Source organism: Notamacropus eugenii, chromosome 5 (assembly GCF_028372415.1).
Source record: "Notamacropus eugenii isolate mMacEug1 chromosome 5, mMacEug1.pri_v2, whole genome shotgun sequence".
Taxonomy (NCBI): domain Eukaryota; kingdom Metazoa; phylum Chordata; class Mammalia; order Diprotodontia; family Macropodidae; genus Notamacropus; species Notamacropus eugenii.
Window position 1 is genome coordinate 311,652,124 of NC_092876.1, and position 24,452 is coordinate 311,676,575.

Genomic DNA, 24,452 nt, shown 5'->3' on the forward strand with positions numbered 1-24,452 from the left:
TACAAGAAGCCAGTGCAAAATATGCTTTATTTCACGTACAAAAACAACGTGGCAGTATGATGACTGTTTACACTTCAGTCTCCATTTTCCACCTTTCACGTGCCTGCTCTTAGTCACATCTACCTAGCCAATAAAGCCACCTTGATGTAACGTTTGAATCTCCAGGGAAGAGATAGACTTCCATAGCCCTTTGGAAAAGAATCAGCCGAATGGAACAAACCAAAAAAAAGCTACTTACTAATAAGGGGACAGAAAAGCAAGGTAAACACCGCATAAAACAAAAGTAGGCATATAAAGAAACGCAATAATTTGAAATACATATATTAGATATTACTAATATTACAAATATTAGGTAACACTTTAACCAATGTTAAACTTAGGAAAGAATGGAAGGGAAAACTAATTTCCCTTCTTTCATTTGCCCTAAATTAAACATCCCTAAGAAATGTTTCCCCCAAACAGGGTGGTATCCAATGACCATTTGCAATCGCAATAACATCTAGGTAAGTAGTGCTTATAAAGAAATTGCAGCTTGAAAGTATTTTTAGTAACAGGGCTTCCCAGACACATTTTCAGCTTGACTCTGGAAACTCTGAAGATGCAGACAAGCTGGTGAGCATAAAGGGATGGCTGCCCACTGTCTGCCTGAAACAGGGAGTCTTCGCAGCCGGTTCAGACTGATTCTGGGCTTTTGGTTGGTTTGCCTGGACCTTTCCCAAATCCCTTTGCTTTCAAGTGGTACTGAACCGGAAATCCTTCACAACTAGCTTATGAAACCGTAGGAATTCTCTTAGAAACAAAGCTGCATTCATTGGTAAGGCATAACTGCTGAATAAGTTCTATTCAGAGACAATGAAGAAACAGTAAGATACCTCCTCAGTACCAAAGCAACAGCTAATTAAAAGGCAATAAATGGCACTAGCTAGAAGTTTAAGTGGATAGCATACACATATAGGGACATATGTTAATACACAGGTTAACACACTACATATCTCAAGTCCACAATCCTTCCCTCACTTAGGATAGGTTCTTTTAAAGCCTCATAAGGTTTAGGTTATATGGAAGGTAACATTTACAAAGAATCACCAGGCTAGAATCCTTATCAATTCACATAGAGAAAAGCATACAGGGGAAGAAGTAAAGGAATTTAAATTATACTAAGGGGCCACAATAACATTAAAAGGTAAAAATGGGCTGTTCCAAGTAGGTTCTCCAGCTAAATCTTAGCAAGATCTAGTCCTGTAATGTAAGGAAGGGGGAGGGACCACACCAAGATTGTCCTCTTGTAAGGCTCAAACCTAAAAGAGCCTCCAGACATATCTCTACTTTCTCTGAGGCACCCAGGGTCCAAAAATAAAAAATAAAAAGTCAGCTTTGGGCTGGGTTAAGACGACACATTCACTGATTGGGGCCTTCTTCCTTAGAACAACTGTGGCTTCCCACAGATAGCCAGGGACAGCCCTACGGAATGAAGGGAGCTGCCTAGGTTTTTGTCAGAAGGCAGACCAAAGAGACAGAGTTAAATTGCCAGCTCCTACAGACCAGGTACTATCATTTACAGGTTTTTGTCCCTGTAGTACTTAGCACAATACCTGACACACAGTAGGTGCTTAATAAAATTTTGATGAAAAAAGGTATACCCCTCAATGCTCTGCCCCAACCAATGGCACCATCTTATCTTCCTACCTGTGTTGAAATGTACACCATTAAAACCACAGAATAATATTAAACAGTAGAAGGAACCCTTGAAAGTCATTCAATCCAATCTCCTCCAAGTTCACCTACATTGAAGTTGAGACTCAGAGTGGGAAAGTAACCTTCCTGGATCATCCATTTGTTATGAAAACCTGTATTAGACTTGGCTGCAATCTGCACTCTTTACTCCTTTGAGTTGGGCAATAAATACAGGGAGACTTGTCCCTAAGTTGCATTTAAAATGCCCATTACTCAGGAGGGAGGTCATTCTGATTTTAGCCCCTCTCCCATTAACAGTTACATCAGTTTATCAGATGACCTGGCTTGTAGCCTAAGAGATAGCAGAGTCTAGAGGAAATAGGACACAGAATAGGTAGGTTTCTATGGTGGAAAGTCAGAAGGTTATCACACACACACTCAGGTAACCAAAGAACACCATGAGGGTGCATGTTATCTAATGAAAAAGTAGAAAGTGAGGTTAGAATAAGTGCCTAGACACATTTCATCAATCTAGCCATTGCTTCTACGCTATAGTTAAGAGTTTGGTTGAAATAACTTCATACACAGACCTTGGGTTTGCTAGTAGTTTCTACCAAGTCTCTTTGTTTTCTAATTGGTACCACACCAAGGTTCTGCTATGTACTATTATAAGAAGAATTTTCTTAGAAATAGGAGACAAAAGTAGAAATTGTCAGTTAGGTGAATTTTGCTTTGGAGTGGCTTAAGCAAGGAAGCGGTGACATCTGGGCAAAGGCTTATTCTCCTAGAATGTCTTCTAGGGGTCCTCTACTCTTGCAATTGAAAAAGTACAATTTGGACATTGCTAGTCCAAGTCTCAGTGTTCAGAAATTTCCACAACCTTCCATCAAATCCCTTGGATGGGAGGTTAAATTCCAGGAGGCCAGAACAGAAAGAGAAAAACAAAACAAAATGTTCAGGTCCAATTAATAGAGTACCCAAGCTTTTTCAGGAAATTTACAAACTGATCACACTACCCAAGGGTGTATTTTCACTTTCTATAATGGGATAAGAACAAATATAGAATCTAGGCATTTCATCAGAGAGGCAGCAGTAAGTACTTTGGGAAAATCACAACCTTTCTGTGTTGCTAAGTTTATTCATCTGGGACAAGATAGCAACAGGTCCTCTCTAGATTTTATCGGTATAGTAAGGAAAACTATTAGTATAGGTCTCCTCTGTACCTTATAGCGCTGGAGTTTCCTAGGGATGAAAGGTTAAGTGACTTGCCTAGGGCCTTACTATGTCGGGGGTGGGTCTTGAATACAAGTCTTTGTCCCAGGCAAGCTCTCTGTCCATTATACTAACTAGTTTGTGGCAGGGAAAGATCATGGGAGTACACAGGGCTTTCCCTGAACTCTGAGCAAAATACTAATATAGACATAGGATATGGAATTAGGAATATATCTGTATATAATATGTGTACATATACATATGTATGTATATACATGCATATACACATTTTGCTGCCTGACAAATTAAAATGCTATTGAGAAAGAACAGTAGTTGATTTGTTTTAATCTCATTTTTATTAAATAGATAAGCTCCTCCAAAAGGAAAAGGTCAAATGCAGGATAAACACCCCCCAAAGTCCTAAGTGTAATCCCTCATGCCCCCCCAAAAAACTAGAAATTTCAGATTCAGATAGCCTTAAGCAATCTTCAGCTCAAATAAAGGCATTAGTGTTCACACAGAATGGTTCTATGGGTCCCAGTCCTGTGACTGATCACCTCTAAGTCCTCTGGGAGTTTAATGACAGATATATCCAGTTGTATCTGTGTTTCAAAGGCTTGTCGAAATCCTGAAGAGCACGTCAAACTCTTTGAATTTACATCTTAAATCACTAGAAAGCATTTGACCTAACATCTCCCATTCATCCAAGATCAGTCACAGGTAGATTTGGTAATGTGCCCAGGTCAAAGCATTTAGAAACTTACAGTTCCAGTGGGAGCTAAGAACTGGAGTTGGGAGGGATGGGTGCTTTCTCACAAGATATTCTGCCCTGAGTAAACACAGATGTGTAGACTTTTACCATTTGCTAATCAAAGGCAGTCCAGTAGGATGGAAAACACTCTTAACAAACACCAAGGCAAGAAATACCTGGATGCACATGCTAGTTCTGGAATTTTCAGTGAGGTAATCTTGAGCCAGTCACTCAGCTTCTCCAAGAATTTGAATCTCCTCATACGTACAAAGGGCTTCCGTAATACCACAATATCAATAACAATATTATTGATAATAATATTCAATCATGTCAGGCTGTTGTGAGGACCAAATAAGAATACTTATAAAGCATTATACAAATGTCACTTAATACATAGACTGAGATTCCTAGAGCTAGGACACTTGTCCTAGCAAACAGCAAAAAAAGCCAACAAGTTTGAGCTCAGGGTCACAGGCTAGGGTCCTGGAGAAACGACTGGTTAATGAATCTCTGTCCCTCCCCCATCAACCCAAAGCAAAGAGTGATTTTAATCAGTGATTTTTCCTCCGCTGGGCAGAGATATAAAAATAACTAGCACTGACAGATCACAGATCCTAAGTGATCCCTGTAAGTAAGCAAGTACAGTGAGTTCTAGATTCTCCATGTTGAGTAAGAGTTTAAACCCAGAATGGTAATTCAGAGTACAAACCCATTCCCACACCTCTTTGAGGGAGGAAAGAGAGAGCAGACTGAGAAGAATTTTTACAGCCACTATAATCCATTTTAGTAATGTATATGTATATGTGTGTGTGTGTGTGTGTGTGTGTGTGTATCACGTATATACACCCTAAGAGAGTTATTGAATGAAGCAATCTCAAAAAAAAAATTTCTTTTCCCCACAAATCCAACTCGATTATTCATACTACCTTTGAAGGCTTGCCCTATGATAATAGTATTTGGGAATACAAAGAACTGGTTACCAGGTTACCTGGTTACCAATAACCCAGAGATCAGACTTCTTGGAAAAGTTAGGCCTGAGGTGTATAAACACTCTTCACTAGCTGTGCATATATACTAACACAATAATATCTAATGGCTACTAAAGTTCAAACCCCATCTAATGCCTAAATAATGTCAAGTTTGGTGACAAGCAAATAGAGGGCCTGCTAATTTTTTTTACCATGAGGTGTTTTATTCTGGTTTTTTAAAATTTATTTTAAGGCTGGTTCATATTAATTTAGAGATGACCAGGCAGCAAAAGTGGGTTGGTTTTTCCAAAACTTTCATATTAACCAAGTCTTAATGGCTGAAATTAAAATTAGCTGAATAATGGGTTTCAGTCCCATCATGTACGTTGATGCACATATCTGTAGACACATTATATATTTAACGAGGGAAAAAAGAGACATGATGTTACCTTGTAATTGCTGAAATATTCGTCTAAGTCTAACTCATCTCTTACTTTTTTACTCCCTGTACACTTTTCTTTCTTTTCTATAACCTGGGAGCTATTTCCCTCTGCACCACTGACTACGTCAATAGAAGGGGAAAAAAAAACTTTTTTACTTTTTTGGCAACTCTAACCTGTTAATGATTTTCTGACATTTAGTTTTTCAGGTCCTCCCCTGAAGCAACCCTTGACTTGGGCGATTTGTGAGCAGTATGGGTGAGAGCTCACAGCAGGTTAATAACTCTTCACCTGCACCCCAGAGGCAGAATAGGGAAAGGGTCAACAAGGGGAACAAGCTCTGGGCAGTGAGGGTGGGGGCTCCTGTTCCAGCCCACCCTCTTACTCCTGACCTCACTTAAGTTACAACTACCTTTACTCAAGGAGCCAGAAAGTGTGGGTGGGTGTAGGGAGACACTCAGCATGGACAAAGGCTTCCCACATGGACAACAGACTTTTATTTCTCCTCAAGAAAAGTGTCTTGGTAAGCCACTCAAGAGTAAAAATTGTTTCATTCTTTGCATTTGCATCCGTAGTGCCTAGCTAAGTCCCTTGTATAATATGTAGTTAATAAATGCTGATTGACTGATGGTCCACTGAAAAGAGCAATGGACCAGGAGTGAGAAGACTAGGGTTCTAATTCCAGCTCTGTCACTAGCTGCATAATCTTAGACAATTAATCTGTTTCTCAGTTTTCCTAGTGGTCAAATGGGAAAAATAATAGGTGCCTTCAGTCTTAGTGACAATCAAATTGTCTCACAATATGAAAATCCCCCTAAAATATTTTGAAAGCACCACAAGGCAATATAGACTACTCAGCTGGGCTAAGGAAGCAGAAATGGTACTGGGGACTACATAGGGCACAATTAATAGGTACCACTTGACTTTATAAGTCATGAGGTACGTGGAGCCAAAAGTAATCTCAATGAAAGAGAACAAACTCAAAATAAGGAGAAAACAAGAAACCTCTTAGGCCACCGGCACAGCATAGACTGGTTTCACATAAAGCATCCCAAGGGTATTTATTCCCTTTACAACCACAGATAGTTTAAGGACCTGAGACAATCTGGTTCACATGATCTTAAGAACCATTAACAAATAAGTCTAATCCAATTCCACTCAGCCAAACTCAAATTCCAATTGCCAACAACTGCAGATCTAAGAGCTAGGATTTTCATGAGGCAAACTTAGGCCTGGGCCTTAAAATGTCTTCTAGTACCTTCCACATCTTTAATCGAGATTGCTTTAAATTTTCCTCTACAAATGAGACAGGGCAGAATTATGACAGGTAGCATACAGCAAAAAAGATATCTTACCAAACCTAGTGGAGTCAATAATATTCACAAAGGTCAATCCCCCGTTAAATTTTATATGTAAACCTGAGAACTCTGGGACCATGACTATCAAAACCATTTCAGAGTTAACAAGAAATTCAAGGGCTTCTTCCTTTCCCCACCATCACCAATCTCACAAATGCTTAAAATAAAAGATAAAACTCCAAGCCCACCAAATCACAGGGTAGGCTGTGGTCCATGCTTTGAGCTCCATTTCAATTATCCTTTGTGAAAGTCAATATCCACTTTCTTTAGCTGTGGGATCCTTAGAAAGTGGTCCAATCTCACCTATGAGGCCCTGACTTCAGAAGGAGCATTTATCAATACAGTGGGTAATAAACACAAAGTGGGGCATTCCCAAATATCAGCATGAAGATACAACTGCAACAAAGCATGAATTGGGAAAGGCTGTACCATACTTTAAAAATGTACCAAATTATTTTGGAAAGGATGGAAGGAAAGAGGGACAGCAAACAGTGACAGGATGACAACACAAAATGAACCCACATCTGTTACATCATTAAATCCCAGAGGAAAAGAAAGGTAGAGGCATTCCCCAAAAGAAGTGAAAAGAGAAAGTATTTCTACGAGCCTCAAGTCCTTGAGGGCCAGTTACCAGTTCCAACAGTTTTGCCCACAGATCCACTGAGTCAATGAGAAGGCACTGATGTGAAAATAAGAGAACTGGGAGACAGGGAAATCAAGGAATCCAAAGGCGAAAAAATTCAAACCCAGGTTCCTCCTCAGAAGCAAATTTCAGAGAGAAAAAAATGAGTGCTGTTGTTTTTTTTTTTCTTTCTAGAATGACAAGGCTAGGGAACAAGGATGAGGAAACTGGAGAACTTAAGAAGGCTTGAGGACAAAAGAGTGAGGGAGGGGATAGGAGCACATTTTCTGGACAATGTCCTTTCTTCCATCTCTGTCAAGTTGTCGTCATCACGCTGTTGTCTGTAGTTGTGGTGGTCCCCTTTGAGCGTTTGCTTCTCTTTTTTCCCAAACAGGTCTCTGTATTTTGCAGCTGGGGTAATGTCTACGTTGAGCGGAGAAGGGAGAAGGAAAGGGGTGCCTTGGAGTCTGATGTGGTTAAGGATCCTGGCATTCAGAGTCCGCATTTCAAGATGATGTGGTAACCATCATTGCTTTCAGCTACAACAAAGAAACAATGGATTTTTTCAAGGAAGAGGGCCAAAGAATTATTAAACATGCTGAAAAGCCAAAGCTCCTTGCTATGGAATTATACCCATCAAGTCTGACCTCAAAGCAGAGACATAAGAAGTCACCTCTCTACCCTCTCCCTACCACCCACACTCCTTCTTTGAAGAAGCTCAGCCTTCTTCAATGTGCTGGGTAGTTTTACTAAACGTTTTTCTCTTTATTTATTACAAGGGATTGTTCTTTTATGGGAGAAATAGAGAGGAGGGGATGTACTGGGAAATGTGTCATAAAAACGAAAGATGTCAATAATTTTGAGAATCAAAGATTCTCAAATAAAAATCAATATTTTGAGAATCAAAGATCCTCGGTTGATTTATAAAAGCTAAATACCATAAACAAACCTTGTTTAAAAAAATGGCAGGCAAATCCCTCTGTTGTATAAAGAGTTGACGCACTGGTTGATACTTCATGCATTTCCTAATAACCAAGCAGCTTTCCCCTTTGGTCTCCTACAGTTCATCAATAACAAACCCCAAAACATATTCAACTTGAACACAAGCCCACAAGCCTAGACAGCATACAAAAATCAGAACGAGGGCAAGAAAAAATATTAATAACTAAAACTGTTTATTGGGTCATCACATTCCGGTAAGGTCCTGGGCAGGGGAATAAATATATTATGTAGACCCCCTGAGCAAAATTCTAAAAAGGCATTTCCTTTAAGCCCATACCTCCCAAGAAAACCCTTGTCATGAGCTCCTGATGTCAGCCCTAAAGGTATTATATATGACCCTGTTTGCATGTGGGGAAGTATAGGGTAGAATCTGCAAGTTGGCTGATATATATTTTAATTTACTGGAGACTTTTTGTTGTCTTTTTTTTTTAATTATTCTTGCCAGGCTGCAGGATTTGCAGGAATGTACCTCCAATCCAAGTTGTCTCACAGATCATCTCACAGAGGTTTGATGATGTCAGCACTGGAATGATTGGCCCTCCCTCACAGTCATTAAAGGCACGACAATATGACTTTACCAAACAGAGGACTGTTGGTTGCCTATGCTGAAAGCATAAGGCATTTATTTCCAGGCTATTTCAATTCACCTGTCCCTAAGGGAGGATCATGTAGACCAAAAAACAAAATGAAAAGATGGAGTATTCTTAGCACCCAAGAGCTTGATTCAGAAGGGTTCCACCAAACAAGCTGTGACTTTTCTCAGGCCAATGTTACCAGTTATGGAAATAAACGTGTGATAGAATGCTTCAAGTCACTTATGAATTCATCATTAGAGAGCCATATGTGCAAGCCAATATTCTGAAGATTGGCTTGTTTTCTGTTCTCTCAAAATTCATGTAAAAGAACTAGTTCATGTATTTCTACCTCTATCTACTATTTCCAAACTCGCAAAGATCATCTGATATCCAGGGAACAATGAAAAGTTCTTTTCATAGGTCCCCCCTTTCAAATTTGAGGTTACATTTGAGTCAACACAGTTTCACTTAGCTAAATTTCCGCATGAAGCTCTTTTCTTCCATGGTAGTACTTACCAGGACAAACCCACTGACACCACGTGTCTCTCCCGCCCCCACTACACACACACCAGATCTCTCAAGAGAGGGAATCTCAGATCTAGCTAGGTTGGCCTCATTCCTTGTTCCCAATTTCAGTCTGCCCTAGCAACTTCTTCTGACCATTATACTAAAATCAAAAGAACTTCATTTTTTTTAAAAGGCAAAAGAGATCCTACCTTTTAATGTGCTGATAACAAAACAAGATTCATCTTGGAAATTCTGCACCATCTGAAAGACAAAAAATGACATCTTCTATCAGCAACTCAGAATTGGGATGTAGGACAAAACCCAGAGAGATAGCTAACCTTCCATTTTGTAGTACTGACCACACACAGAAATCTTAGTTATCTTTATGTAGACATACAAATCAAGATTCTCAAGAGGGAACACATAAATGGTAACTGAAACCTCCATGATTATGTTTTGAAGGAGGTAGATGGTAGTAGTCAGAGTTCTGAACTTGGAATCAGAAAGACCTGAGTTCAAATCCTAGCACTGATACTAGTTTGTGTGACCCTAAGACTTAGACCTCTTTCAGCCTCAGTTTCCTCATCTGTAAAAGGGAATAGTAATAGCAACTACCTCCCAAAATTGTTATGAGAATTAAATGAGATAATAAATTGACAGTGTTTTGCAAACATTAAAGTGCTCTATGACACCACACACATACCACCACTACTACCACCACACACACAGTTACAGAAGATAATTCTAATGATTTTCTCCTCTGAGAAAAGCAGTAAAGAGTCCCAAGAAAGATGCTAATGGCAAACCTTCACCCGAGAGGAGAAAGTACTGCAACAATAAAGTTGTAGCCATTTGAAAAAAAGATTTTGTTCTCTGGTACTTCAGTTTAAGGGCTCAGGTGAACAAATATGATCTATTTACATCAGGGCCACCAATCTGTCCAATGAAAGAATTCAAACACTGCCATCAAAAACTCCCAAACATTCCCCTGCCTGCTTCTTGCTATCTGAGAGGCTTTAACTCATCAGCACCAACAACGGACATTAAGGGAATGCCCTGGAAGGTTCCAGTGGTGCCATTTAAATGCACCTGGACTAGAGGGAAACAAATGAGCTCAGTGCCTTGTCACAGACCTTCTTCCATCTCTAGGTTCTCCAAAGGTGGCATATGAAGAGTCAAGGTAAATGGCAGAATTAATTGCCCAGAGCCTCACCATGGAATAATAAACCAAGACACATAATATTCAAGCTTCCATAACCTGTCTTAGTAACAGTCACCCTCCACTCAACTCAGACTCTTTGGCATCTAGCTTTTCCTAAAATCCCATCTCTCATCCCCTCCTTCAGGTCATCCTCCAAAGCATAGCTGATGCTCTACTATGCAACTCCCAAGTTCACATTGGCAGACAGGTTCTGGCTTTGCTCAAGCACTATTTCTACACCAGATGGTCCCAGTTCCTTTCTTCCACACAACGTAATATTCATTCATTCACGCAACAAAATCTTGTGCACCAATTATATGCAAGGCACTTTGCCAAGTACTGTTACGTAAACAAAAATAATTTAAGATCCAATCCTGCTGTCAAGGAATTTACAATGTCATTTTTTTTTTTTGGTGGGGGAAGGAGGCTGCAATGATTTCAGTGGTATGGATAACTCTATGTGGGGACATATGTCCTTCTATCTATGTAGATTTGGTTTTAACAATATCCTAGGGAGGCACTAGACACTAAGACATCAAGTGACCTCAGTTATAGTGGCTATGTGACCTTGGACAAATCACCTAACCTCCTAATCCTCCAGACAATTCTTTAATAATATAAGCTACAGAGAAAACTCTAACCTTCACTGGTAAAGGGAATTTCCTAATCTAAGACTTCCCTATACCAATCAAGTAACAGGTCTAGTACCTATCCCTCAACAAGAGAAATATTAAAATTGCTATCTCAATGGAACAAGATGTAGAACTAGAGCTGATGTAAAAAGAGGTTAAGCCCTCAATAACAGGCCCTCTGTTAAGATGCATCGGGGTGTGGGGGAGGATTGTGATCATTTCTGGATTTAAATGCTCATCCAATTTATTATCTCTCATCTTGGGCCTTCTCTATTCCATCAGTCTTTTCTTACCCAGAAGGAAATCAAATAGTGAAATGGGTAACCAAGGAGCACAACTGGGAACAAAAATTATCCATAAACTCAAGGATCTTACAACGTAGGTGATAACTTTGTATATCTGCTAGCAAAAGGGGAGGGATATTCATGGTAGACATCAGTGCACAGGAAGGAGACAGCGTGTACCATTTATTCCTATGAACTGAGAATCTGAATAGTGAGTCCATGCTTGGTTACTATGCAAGTTTACTCTCTTTCCCCAAACCTCAACATCCTAATCTTTAAAATGGCAAAATGGCATTCTGCTTTAAATCTACAAACTAACTTTTTAAAAAGGTCACAAAACTCTCTGACTAAAAATGCAACAACCAAAGAATGTGAACCTGATCATTTGGGCTTGATCATTCCCCAGGATCCCCTCCCTCAGGCCCCGACACGCATACACCCACTTCAAGTGCCTAATGATGCATGAAGTATGCGTATTCTGTTTCTCTTGTTTGCTCCATCTATTCCTCTGGCTGTCCTGCTGCATGGCCGTGAAAGCCCCCAAATATAGCCATATACGTTGTTAATCAGTAACTTAAATATTTCATTTACTCCCCATGCTCCCAAAGGAGCCAAGGCAATTCGCCACCAGGGCTGTCTCAAAGCATTTCGAGAAGATTAGAATTGAAAGTTTCTCATTTAATCAGGGCAAAAAGGCAAGAAGCCTTTGCAGAATAAGCACTGCCTGCTTAAATCCAGGCCACATTTGAATTCTGCCTTGTTCCACTTGCTTTAACTAGCTGGGCCTAAGCTTTGAACAAGATGTTATTCAATTGGACTGTAGTTCACAAAATGGCAGGGGTCTGGGTGTTAGGTTTTTTGGTTTTGGTCTTAATAAATGGTGATTTGTTCTGACTCCTTGACTTGCTTCATCTCCACAACCTTGCAAACTTTCTTATTCTAAAGTTATCTGTGTTGCCAAGAGCCATGTCTCCTACCGTCCAACCTGCAGTCTTCCTTCTTTGTGCCCCATGTACTCAAAACCAAATATGGAATAAGTGGTTCAATAGAGAAAATGTTGGCTTTGGATTCAGGAAGACTTAACACTTGAATTCTAACCCAGACACTTACTAATCGTGTGACCTTCTAAACCTCTCTCAGCCTTAGTTTCCTCAACTGTAAAATAGGGGATAAAAGTAGCCTCTAACTGTGAGAATCAAATAATATAACATGTCAAGGGTTTTCCAAACTGTAAAACACTATATAAATGCCTGGCTATTAGCTTTCTCTGAAAAATACATAAGGACAAATTGATGTCATGGACATATGCTGACCAAAAGATCCTCTGTATTTAAATTTTCATGTGGGCAATAATAAAATACTATAATAAAATATTGGTTATAAAAGCACTTCCCTCAATAAAAAGCCACCTTGATGAAAACGGTGTAAATTTTATTATCCTCATGTTACAGATGAAGAGTCTAAGGTCAGAAAAGTTAAGTGATTAAACCAAGGTGACAGAGCCTAACAACTACTGGAGGCAGGAATCAAGCCCAATCTCCTGAGTCCAGGACGAGCATTTTTGTGACTACTACCATATCACCTCAATGCTGCACTACCTACCTTAATCTCCGAATTAAAACTGGGAACCCAGCTCCATTGTTTGCTTCTCAATGGCTCTATCTGTAGGTGTTGGTCTGCTAAAAGGACCATGTCATCTCTAGTGTCCTACCTTCTAGGCTGCACTATCTTCTCCACCCATAAAAATTCCGCTCACCCATCAAGGCCAAGTTTAAATGCAGTCTTCTCAATGAAACTTGTGCTGACCACCCCTGTAGTAAGAGAGTGATTCTTCTTTTTTAAAATTTGGGAAGATAGCACATTCATTTTCATACTTCATTTTACACTGCCTTTTATTGGAAATTGGATTTTTCCCATATGAGAGACAGTATGGTATAATGGAAAGAGAAGTGATCTGCCATTAAGGATCTCTGGCCTTTTTCTTGGTAGCAATATGGTCCCAGGCAAGTCATTTAAAGTTTCATGCCCTGCCTACCTCAAAAATCACTGGTTTGGGGGGAAAGGATTCTGAGTAGATGGGGTGCTGATAATTCCATGTGAAATAATGATAAATCTTCCATTTCTAAGTTTGGGAAGACAACCTTTCTCCCTAAACAAGCCTGTTAGGATTTCTAAAAGAAAAAAGTTGGCTATAGTCATGCCTACCCCCTACATTAACTCCCCTGCTTTTATTTCAGGCAACTTTGTCCAGGATCTCACCACAGTCCAAAAGGTCACCCCAACTGAAGAGGAATAAAGGTCAGGCAGCTGCTGAACTCTGATATCTGGTGTCAGATGGTTCTTACCTCATTGCTTACCACCACATGGATCCCCGTTGGTCCCTGCCTGTAGATTCTGTTAATATGCTGAGGGGAAATGCTGTAAAGGTTTGCAATCTTCTCAATTAGCTCCAGAGTGGTCAGCTCTTCCAAAAAGATAGCATGGTACACTGAAGAGAAAAGAAACAAGAAATACTTTTAGCTAGTTCTTCTGAAAAGATTCCTCTCTAAGGAACAAACTACTTCGAGTTAGTTACTTAAGTTAGCAGTTCACAGATCCATGGAAAAATAATACCTTGCCTTTCTGTTTTAAAGGGGCTAGACTTAAAGCTGCAGAAAGAGGTCTATATTTTCAGACATGGCAAATGGATGGGCCTGCTTTGTTTGCTCCTGTTTATTCAATAGAGGGAAGAGTGAAGAGGAAAACCAAGAATGTCAGAAAATAAAAAGTCAATGAAACATTAACAAGAAAATCCACAGAAGAGAACAGAAGCAGATTCAGACAGAAACACAACCAGGATGGATTTGAACTAAACAGGGTGAAACATATATACACACACATATATATATTTTATGTAATATATAATAATTATGTATTATATTTATATATTTTAAAGCTAGCTATATATAATGGAGATTTGTTTCGTATACAATCAATTTTTTTCTGTTCTACTTTGCTCATGGGGGAAGGTGATAGGTACAAAATAAAAAAAAATTTTAAAGAATGTTTACTACCAAAAACATAAACTACATTACCACATACCCAAAAAATGGTCCTCCAAATTATTTATTATAGTGGAATATGGTCATAATGTGTTTATTACTAGAAATAATATTCCTGGGCTGCAGGACATAATACCTGAAAGAGTCGCTATCCATCTTCTGTTGCAAACTAGCAAGAGAATTAATTGGAAGGGGAAAGGACAAGAATATACCATTTAGACTTTTTCCACCATGCTTCTAGATCATTTTATATTGTTTCACTTAATGGATACTTTGGAAGTCCGGGGGAGGAGAGTAGAAGAAATCCTAAGACAAATAATATTTGATGGCCAAACAAAAGTACTGGAAAGAGTTCAGCTTTCCTGTTCCCTTCTTATACTCCTCCCCTGTAATGCAAACAACACCCAGGCAGGTACTTTATGTTATGAAGGATAAGAATTGAATGGTTTATTACAGAAGCTGTAATCTAATTAAAAGAGCATTTACCCTGGGTCATTCAAGGGGACGTGAACGTTGCTTGGTTATACGGAATCCTTTTTCATGAATAAGACCTTTCATGCTCATGATAATTTTAGACTTCAAACCATTTTCCAAGGGAGGTGGACACAGTAGACTGAGGACTAACCTTGAGAGTCAGGAATATTCCAATTCAAATTCTCTACCATTTATTAGCTGTGTGCAAGTCATTTCGCCACTCTCAGTCAGAATTTCTCTCATTCATAAAATGGGATCAATGGTAGCCCCTGCCTTATAGGACTGATGTGACAATCAAATGAAATGATATGTATAAAGGGCTTTGCGAATTTTAAAGCCTTATAGAAATGTTAGCTAATATATAATGGTTGTCATGTCTGATACTGTCTCTCTCATCCCTTATTCTTTGTTACCAAAAAACAGTTAAAAAAGAAGCTTCTCAGAAGGAAGCAAAAAGTAGGTATGATACATATTTTGAAAATAGATAAAGTACATTCTAAAAAAAAGCAAGTTATCCCCCTGTTCCCCACTCAGATCAGAATTCATCTGTGGCCATTCATTAAACATGATAGTCAACTTGCTCTTTTTTTGGAGACTGGCTTTCCCTATTTCACCCAATCCTACTGGTAATTGGCAGGGAAGCTTTAAGCTTTAACCTGTTTTATTTCCAAAGTGGGCTGATTCACTTCTCCTTAGGTAGCCTGGCAGCCCCCTTCTCCCTAGGGCTCACCATATTGGCGCCAAAATTATTGCAGACATTCAGCTGACCTTTAGCCCCTCTGCTGTTCAAAACTTCCAGACTCCATGAATCCACCAGTCTTAAGCCTCCTCAGTAGCAAAGACAGCTACTGCACCACCCTACCCACATATGGTTACTTTTCTATCTTCTATTATGTATAGAAGATTCTTTCCAGCTCCATCTTTTAAGTTACAACAGATGAAATGAGAAGATTAAAAGGTTACTGAGGTTTTTAAAAAATACTTTTTGATGATAGAGTACCTGAAGTATTTTGATAATTTTAACACCAAACATTTCTGGTAGCTACTTTGCCACTCTGAAGGTACAGGGGTAAAAGGCCAGCTAACCTCTAGGACTCTAGAAATAGTTGTATTACATTAACTGGCTAACGGCTATAAGGTTACTTGAATGTCAACCACAAATTTCAACAAGGAAGGCACATAAGCTGGAGCAAACAACTGGCTTTCCAATATTTAACTGCTCTTTAAACTGTAGTCATCTAGGACTTCTGATCCACATGTGGTTTAGCTGCAAAGTCCCTGTATTTCTCAGGACTACCTGTCTTTATTCAGCTAGCCAGTGAGATTGGCAGAAGAAAAAGAAAACCTATTTTTTGGCACCATACTCAACACCAATGACTATAAGAGGTCAAAGAAGTCTATCAAACATAAACTTTGGGACAAAAACAGACAAGAACCTTAGAGCCTGACCTATATGATTGTCTTCTAGTTTAAGCCATGTGATAATATGTCCTTTGACACACTTCAGAAAGCCACCCTCCCTCCAACTTCATAAATGTGGTCCAAGAAAAACATGTTTTAATCTGAATTCCTCTTTACAATAAATGGAGATATGTAGAAGTTCTAGTGTACCTCTTTAAGGATTAACAAACACATTAAGGATTAACAAAAATTAACTTTTTCTTGCAGTTAATTGAAACTAGCCAGTTGTTATTTCCAAGTCAAAGAGAAATAATTCATCATTGATGGGGTGTAGAAACAAGGTCCCTAACTAGAAAAAGGCCACTTTGGGGATTCTACTGATCAGAAGAAAAGATCTGAGTGTTATAGTGGCTAACACTTCTTAGGAAGTTAAACCAGTATGGTTTGTGTTCCTAAGATCCCCTACAAACCTACAACTAACTTCCCTTTAGCCTTGCCACTGTTGTAGTGGAAGAAAAATGAAGCTCACTCAAAATGCACAATCAAAGAAAAGTCTACAGAGTTTTTTCAAATTCAAGGAATATAATTACAAATCTAAGGAACAACGAGGCAGTGTCCATGGTCTACTGCTTTGTTCCCAGGAACACAGCAATTAAGCATCATTTTTTTATTATCTTTTTACAAGCTTCTTCATTGACTAGAACATAATAATAGACCGCATGTTCTTCATATGTTACAATGAAATAAGCAATGGCTTGAGGCTCAAGAGACTCGAGGTTGATTTCCAAACTTTACCAGATATGGACCCTTGGCCAGGTCACAATGACATTTAAGGGGCTAGAGTTCCTTCACCTGTAAAATGGTTGAAGTCTCTTAGGGCCATTCTGGCTTTAACAACCTGAAGACTACATCAAACTACATTTAACAAGCCTTCCTATCACATAAAACTTTAAGTATTAAGGAAGGAGAACACACAAAATCCTCCTAGAGATGACTTTTTTGCCCCCAATACTAGATTTCCTTCTTTAGAACACCACACCAAGGAATAATTCTCTGCCTGTGCTTATTTATCTCCTTATTCCATCTACACTTGCCACACAGTTCACAAACTGCCCCTTGTCTAAAGAGATAAGGATGATGAATGAGAATCTCCAGTCAAACTGGTTAGCCCCTCCTGACCAACTTACCACACAAATTGCTGTCACCACCTTCTCTCTTCTGCTGAAGATGAGACCTGTTCTGCTCCAATTCCTGGCACACATAGATGGTCATCTTTGGCCTTACATTTCTAGCAGCAAAACAAAACAAAGAAAACCCAGTAACAAATGTAGATGGGATGATAGTCCCATTTAACGGGACAATTTAATTCTGTTAGCACAGAAGGCAGAACATGAATCAAAAGACTAAAAATGTCCTGGAGAGGATTGAGGGAGGAAAGAAAAAGGCGAGTGAATTTTAAGTTGCTAGGTAGAAGGAAACTGAACTTCTATCTGTGAAGAGAATTTGCAGTAGGAGGCAGATCCGCATCTCTCTGGGATGGCTTCAGAATGACCTTGCTTAGAAAACAAGGGGCCTAAACTATCTTGCTAGATATCCCATGGATGAGCCAACTGTTCAGATTTCGAATTGTCAAATACGTCTACATATGCACAAGTCCCAAACTGAAGCAGGACAACAGGGAGGAACCGAAGAGCTTCTAAAGAACTAGTAAGCTCGCCCTTTAGGTCACCAGTCCATAAACCTGCCCTAGAGTAGGAGAAGAGCCCAGAAGCAATGACACTCAACAAATAATGTGTGAGCAACTGGAGAAAAAACAATCTAGGGCAGCAAAATGGGTGACAAAGGCTGAAGTCAAATTTGGAGCAAAGAAATAGTCCATATAAATTATAAGCACCTGGAACTTCCTGGTGCCAGACCAATCAGGTTTCTCAGTTTGTATATGGACTAGGAATATATTTTCATTCACACCAATGATAAATGCTCCAGAAATCTTCAAAAGCTATTGCAATTTCTAATTGCTCTTGATGTGTTAGTTTGAAATAATCACATACCTGCCTTTGATGGCATTGAAGAGCCGGATGCCATCAGCGGGGCCACAGATTTGAACAAAGTCTTCCTTGGACATTTTTAGTAAGTCAGCACCTAGATGTTAAAGAGCAGGTACCCACAAGTTAAAGCAAACAAAAGCCAGGAAGGAGCCATGAGTCTTTATGGAGCCAACCTAATTTTTCTCTAATACCATGGAGGACAGAATACAATGGAAAAAGTTGGCTACAAATTTTGATCTTTAGGTTTGGAAATGGATTGCTTATAGTGAGGACAGAGAATCTTCTTCTCTGTAGATCTTTATTATTGACCCAAGCACCTGCTACACACAAGGGACCAAGATGGAAAGACATTTTGTGGAACACAAAGAACAACATGGCACAATTCTTTCTCTTCAAACTGCCTATGGTCTACTTGAGAAGACAATACCAAACATAAGACTATACACAAATGAGTCCTAAGGGGAAAAATTTATAAAAAGAGGGGGAGTTTTCCCCCAGGTGGAGAGCTACATAAAGTAGATGCCATTCATTAGCATTGAGAGAACTATAGAGAAAAAGGAAGACAGAGAAGGAACACAGAGGTGAAGCTTAAAATTCTCCAGACATACCAGAGAGAGGATTTATGCCCTTAAATAGAATTCATCTAATGCAAACTCCCTTTAACTGCAATGCAAATCTCTTTAATTCCTCAAGGATTTGCTGAGCAAGGCGTCTGGTCCAATCTGAGTGGACATAGATATACGTACAACACAATTAAGAAACTTTACATAGAAATTAACTACATTCTAAACATTGTCTTTACCACCGAGAATATTTACAATCTTTGGAACAGGAGGAAATAAAAAGACTTGAGGAGGGGAAAAGTCTAGAAGGTAATGAGGCAAAGAATAATTTTAGCATATGCAAAAGTAACAAGATAACACCTTAAGAAATATCCTCAGAGAGGGAGGAGGAGAGGAAAGGGCAAGAAAATTTGAAACTCAAAATCTTATGGTAGTGAATGTTGAAAACTAAAAATAAATTAATTTAAAAAAAAGAAATATCCTCTGGATTAGTCCTATGCTCCATTTAAAGCAGGATTCTGTTTTTGAAGGGTGGCGATGTGGAGTTCCAGTAGAGGTACCAAGAAACAGATTATTCCTCCCATATTCCCCCGTAATGTATCATTTACTCATGACTTTATGTAAACTTTCCTCAACCTCTTTATATTTTCAGTCACTATCATCCTCTTTCAAAGACCCTTGAAGCATTATGTGATTAGCAATTTGGAATGGAACCTTTATTTTATTACTTCTACTGCTTGTCTATATTATTGTGCCCTAAGAAACAAACTATGTAAATGAAGAGAAATATGGGTAACCTTTTATGATACCGAATGAAATAAGAAGAGCTAGGAAAATAATATACACAGGGGCTGCACCAGTATAAACTTAAAGAATAACAAATCAATGCCACCTAAGATATAATGAACAAAACTATCCAGAGAACAGAGGGCAGAAGTGCAGCTCCCTGCAGGAGGTCATATTTCTGGGTTATCCCTGCACCTTTTGTGTGCTTCTCTGGATGGGAGCAAGTTTTTCCTTCCCTGGAAGTCTTTAAAGAAAGACTGGATTAAGCACCTTCCAGATGTGGTGCCATAAGGGTTCTTATCAGGGAAGGGATGAGATATGGCACTAAGACCCCTTCCAATTCCGAAATGCTGTGACCGATACCATAGTATGTAATGGATTCGGTAAATATAGAAGTAATCTACATATACTGTGGAAGGTACATAGGGAACCATTTAACTCACCAGAGAAACTTGAGAAGAGTCTACAGAACGGAGAAAACCTATTGCGGTAAAGCCACTGCTGGGCATCTTGAATAGAAGCGGAAGGAAGGAGGTGCTACATTGCAAAAAGAATAAGAGGCCTTGAAATGAACTGTTCATCAGTGTCCTAAAAGAGAAAAGCAGCACATTAAAATGATCTCAAATACTTACATCATTGCTGATAGGCAGAGGCTCCACTTGGTGAGTTGGAGAACTGTTGCTAAAAAATTTGCATAAGATTAGGAGAAAAAAAGCATTAGGGCAAATCCTCACAGTAAAGCATACTACTTATCAAACTATTGTGCTTTTTAAAGAATTAACTTAGATCTGTCTTTCCTATCAGCCACATCAACCTTGATAACAGTATTGTTTTTAAGGAAGGTCTACTTTAAATGAAAGAAGACCAAAAGATTTTTTTCAGGCAGCAAGTAAATTCTTTTTTATCTTTTTCTTTTCTGGCTTTTCTTTTCTTTTTTTCTTTTTTTCTTTTCTTTTTTTTTTTTTTTGGTGCAGTCAGAGAGAACTCATTTTAAAATACAAATCATCAAAATTCTGAATTAACCCTTTGCTTTTGGTAGAAAGCGCTGATAAATGAAGTCCCATGGATAATCCCTCCCCAGTCCAGGTAATCAAATTTTAGATACTGAGGCACTGAGATTGTAGTTTTGTTTTTTGGGGTTTGAATTGAATTGAGCTATAAAATTTCTCTCATAAATGTCCTGTTTCTAACTCACTTCCACATGTGTACAGGAAAAATGACATGTAAATTGAATTTTAGACCATTGAATTCTGTGCTAACGTGACAAGGGAGGTCAAAGGACTTCCATCAATATGAAATTCTCTTACAATGCAAATAGCTATTCCCTAATTTATTCCTCTGCATGCAGAATTTTACGGATCAGGTTGCTTCTTCTTCTTGAATTCCCAGTCTCAGTGTCAACTGGTCAGTCTTCCTCTTAAAAAGACCAAATTTGTGGTCAAACCAGTTTCTCCAGCAGAAAACTACTGCCTGCCTTCTTAACACAACTTAACACAACCCAACAAAGATCAGACAGATTTTAAATTTTAACCCTCGATCTCCTGACACAAACAGCTATTTGAGCACATTTACTTCTTGCACTATAGTTTGCTCTACAAGCAGCCAACCTATCCCAACCCTGAAATGAATCCAGAGAGGCAGAGAAGTCATTCTCTAGGGCTTCACAGTCCCAGCAAGCTGGAAATCAGGACATCAGAAAACTTTACTTAAGGGTAGTATATCTCCAAAGGCCAGGAAAATGCATCCATGACTGGGAATGTTCAGTGAACTACCAGGCATTTTTAGAGATGAATGGAACTATAGAAATCACTCAGTAGGTGAGAAAAATAAAACACTGAAAGGTTGTTCAGCTTCTCCAGTAACACAGCTACAGTCACAGTAACACAGCATTAGATAGAGGACTAGAACTCAGGTCCCCTAACCTCTAGTCTACTGCTCTCTCTTACTATTATTTAATCACACCGTCTTCAATACCTGTCCTCAGGTATAGCAAAGTGTTAAGAATTCAAAGCCCATCACTAGTGACAGATGTAGCTATTGGGGTCCATTTTCCCATGGATTTTAATTACTGCTTTATAAATATGTAGCACAAATGATCCAAGTCTATTTGCCGTCCTAAAGTATACTGAGACTATGTGTTTCCTAAGGTTTCTGATCTCCCTCATCATGCTGAAAATAAGCTCTAAAAACTAAAAAGCAAGGTGCACTTTATTAGTAATTAAATAAGAGTGATACAATACTCAACAATTCTCAAACCCATCTCAATGCCCCCACACTTGGGCTACAAAAGAGATAAAGGAAAATGAAGAAATAAACCTACAATATCTTTCCACATAATCCAAAGGAAGAAATTTCCAGACGTACCCATCTCCCAGGCTGAAGCTGTTTGGAGAGCTGTTGTAACTCGGTGATGGGACATTGTTTACTTGGTAGGGAATATCTGGCCATGGAGAACACTGTCAGAACAGAGCAAAGAGTGGCAGTGACCCAAGTGCATTTTAGGGCTATTGAAAAAGTAGATTTGGTGCCAATGCTGTATTTTCTCCTTTTTTCAAAGGAACATTCAAAACCAAACACAAATAGTGTTCTCTGTCTTCTCTCTCCCGCTTCCCCCAAGTAATGGTAGGAGACAAGATGCTCAGTAGTTTACCTTTCAGATTAAGTAGAAGTCTCAGATTAAGTATAAAATCTAAAATAAAAACCAAATACAAAGGATATTTTATGCTGATTGGGTACCTTTCCCATCAGGTTGTTTCATGCCAGTCTTACTTCGCTATAAAAAAGGTGTCATTCCCATGTGCATAACTAAGAAAGTGACCTCAATGTAAACTGAACCAACCATTCTAGAGAACAATTTGGACCTATGCCTAAAGGGCCATAAAATTGTACATACCCTTTGATTCAGCAATACCACTACTAGTACCCCAAAGGGACATTGAAAAAGGGAGAAGGACCCACATGTACAAAAACATTTGTAGCAGCTCTTTTTGTGGTGGCCAAGAATTGGAAATTGAAGAGATGCCCATCAACTGGAAAATGGCTGAAAAAGTTGTGGTATATGAACGCAATGAAATACTATTGTGCTCTAAGAAATGGTGGATTTCAGAAAACCCTGGGAAGATTTACATGAACTGATGCTAAGTGAAACAAGCAAAATCAGAAGAACATTGTACACAGTAAAAGCTATATTGTGAGATGATCACCTTTGATAGACTCAGCTCTTCTCAGAAATACAATGATATTCCAAAAGACTCATGATGGAAAATGCTATCCACATCCAGAGAAAGAACCATGGAGTCTGAATACAGATGGAAGCAGACTATTTTGACTATTTTTGCTTTTTATATTTTCTTTCTCATAGTTTTTCCCCTTTTGTTCTAATTCTTCTTTCACAACATCACTAATGTGGAAATATGTTTTTAATATGATTGTACATGTATAGCCTACATCAGATTGCATGCCATCTTGGGGAGGGGGAGGGGAGGAAGAAAAAATTTGGAACTCAAAATCTTATAAAAGCGAATGTTGAAAGCTATCTTTACATGTAATTGAAAAAATTATTAAGCAGAGAAAATTAAAAAATGGGGGGAAAAATGTGAACTCAAGTTACATGGAGGCAGAGGAAGTGCACATTGTACTTTAATGAATAGTATGGAAATTGAGCCCAAGAGACAGCCACCCTCAATTCAAATCTAAAAATATTTAAGGAATTACTGAAAGCATATTGTACACAAGACACTGCGTGAGTGCTTAGCTCTCTCCTGAAAGAGCATACAATCTTATTGAGATAATATTAATTAACACAAGAGTCTGCTAAACCCATGAGAAAGCATACAGGTTTGGTCTATCAGGAGGATAAAAACACTGTGGTTCTGGTTATCTGTTCCTTTCCTTCCTTGTAACAGTGTTTCCTAGTAGAGAGTCAATCTGTAGCATTCCTTAAGATTTACTCTCACCCTCTAAACCAGAGACAGTAAATATTTAACTCCACAGCCAGTGCAGGTTGGAATTTAATGGCACCTAATTCTACAACTTGCAAAGGCAAGAGGAAGCCTAATGAATAGCTATAACTATGCCTCCCTTCAAGCTAGTGTTTTACAATGGGACTTCCTAGCTCAAACACTGTCAAGGTGGAAATTCCACACACAAAAAAATGAAAGTTGGGATTGGACTTATCCAAGACACAGAAATCACTTATTGTGAATGCTTATTGGCTGACCTGAATGACTAATAATACTTAATGACTATCACTCATTGGGCTCTTCGCATAGGCTACCTTTTATTGTTAGTTGCATGTATGTGTGTGTATATATATAATATATATGTACATATATATATGTATATGTATATATGTCTTGACCCTCCTCCAGTAGACGGTAAGTTCCCTGAAGATAGGAGTCATGTTTTTCATTGCCTGTGGCAGTGAGCACAGTCCTAGCCACAACATAGATGTGTTTGCTGTTCAGCTGTTTTACATGTCTGTCTCTTTGTGACCCCATTTGAGGTTTTCTTGGCAGAGATACTGAAGTGGTTTGCCATTTCCTGCTCCAGCTCATTTTACAGATGAGGAAACTGAAGCAAACAGGGTTAAGTGATTTGCCCAAGGTCACACAGCTAGTAAGTGTCTGAGACCAGATTTGAACTCATGAAGATGAGTCTTCTTGACTTCAGGCACAGCACTCCTATCCATTATGACACCTAACTACACAACATAGATAGCTGTGCAATAGAGGTATGTTGATCACACCATCACTGTGGCATTATATGTTCAAAAAAAAAAAAAACCCTGGGCTAAGCTCTGTCCTTCTGGTCATTATTTCTCTCTGGTCTTTATAATGGTCACCCCATTATTTCTCTCTGGGTCTTTAACTCATGCTGTTTCTAGTAGCTGGAATACTCTCCTCCTTCTTATC

General features: G+C 38.9%; 1 protein-coding gene across 2 annotated transcripts in view; it reads right to left on the reverse strand.

Annotated features, from left to right (window-relative positions):
- Nucleotides 1-7,201: 7,201 nt before the first annotated feature.
- The window catches only part of TFCP2L1 (transcription factor CP2 like 1), a 50,229-nt gene continuing 32,978 nt past the window's right edge, over nt 7,202-24,452 (reverse strand). For both annotated transcript variants that reach the window (XM_072613390.1, XM_072613389.1), the window contains 8 exons: nt 21,904-21,995; nt 20,172-20,220; nt 19,983-20,076; nt 18,194-18,284; nt 17,330-17,430; nt 13,572-13,714; nt 9,319-9,370; nt 7,202-7,564 (listed from right to left, as the gene is read on the reverse strand). In XM_072613390.1, the coding sequence (XP_072469491.1) occupies nt 7,518-7,564; nt 9,319-9,370; nt 13,572-13,714; nt 17,330-17,430; nt 18,194-18,284; nt 19,983-20,076; nt 20,172-20,220; nt 21,904-21,995 (669 nt within the window). In that variant the 3' untranslated portion in view covers nt 7,202-7,517. The remainder of the gene's footprint in view (nt 7,565-9,318; nt 9,371-13,571; nt 13,715-17,329; nt 17,431-18,193; nt 18,285-19,982; nt 20,077-20,171; nt 20,221-21,903; nt 21,996-24,452) is intronic.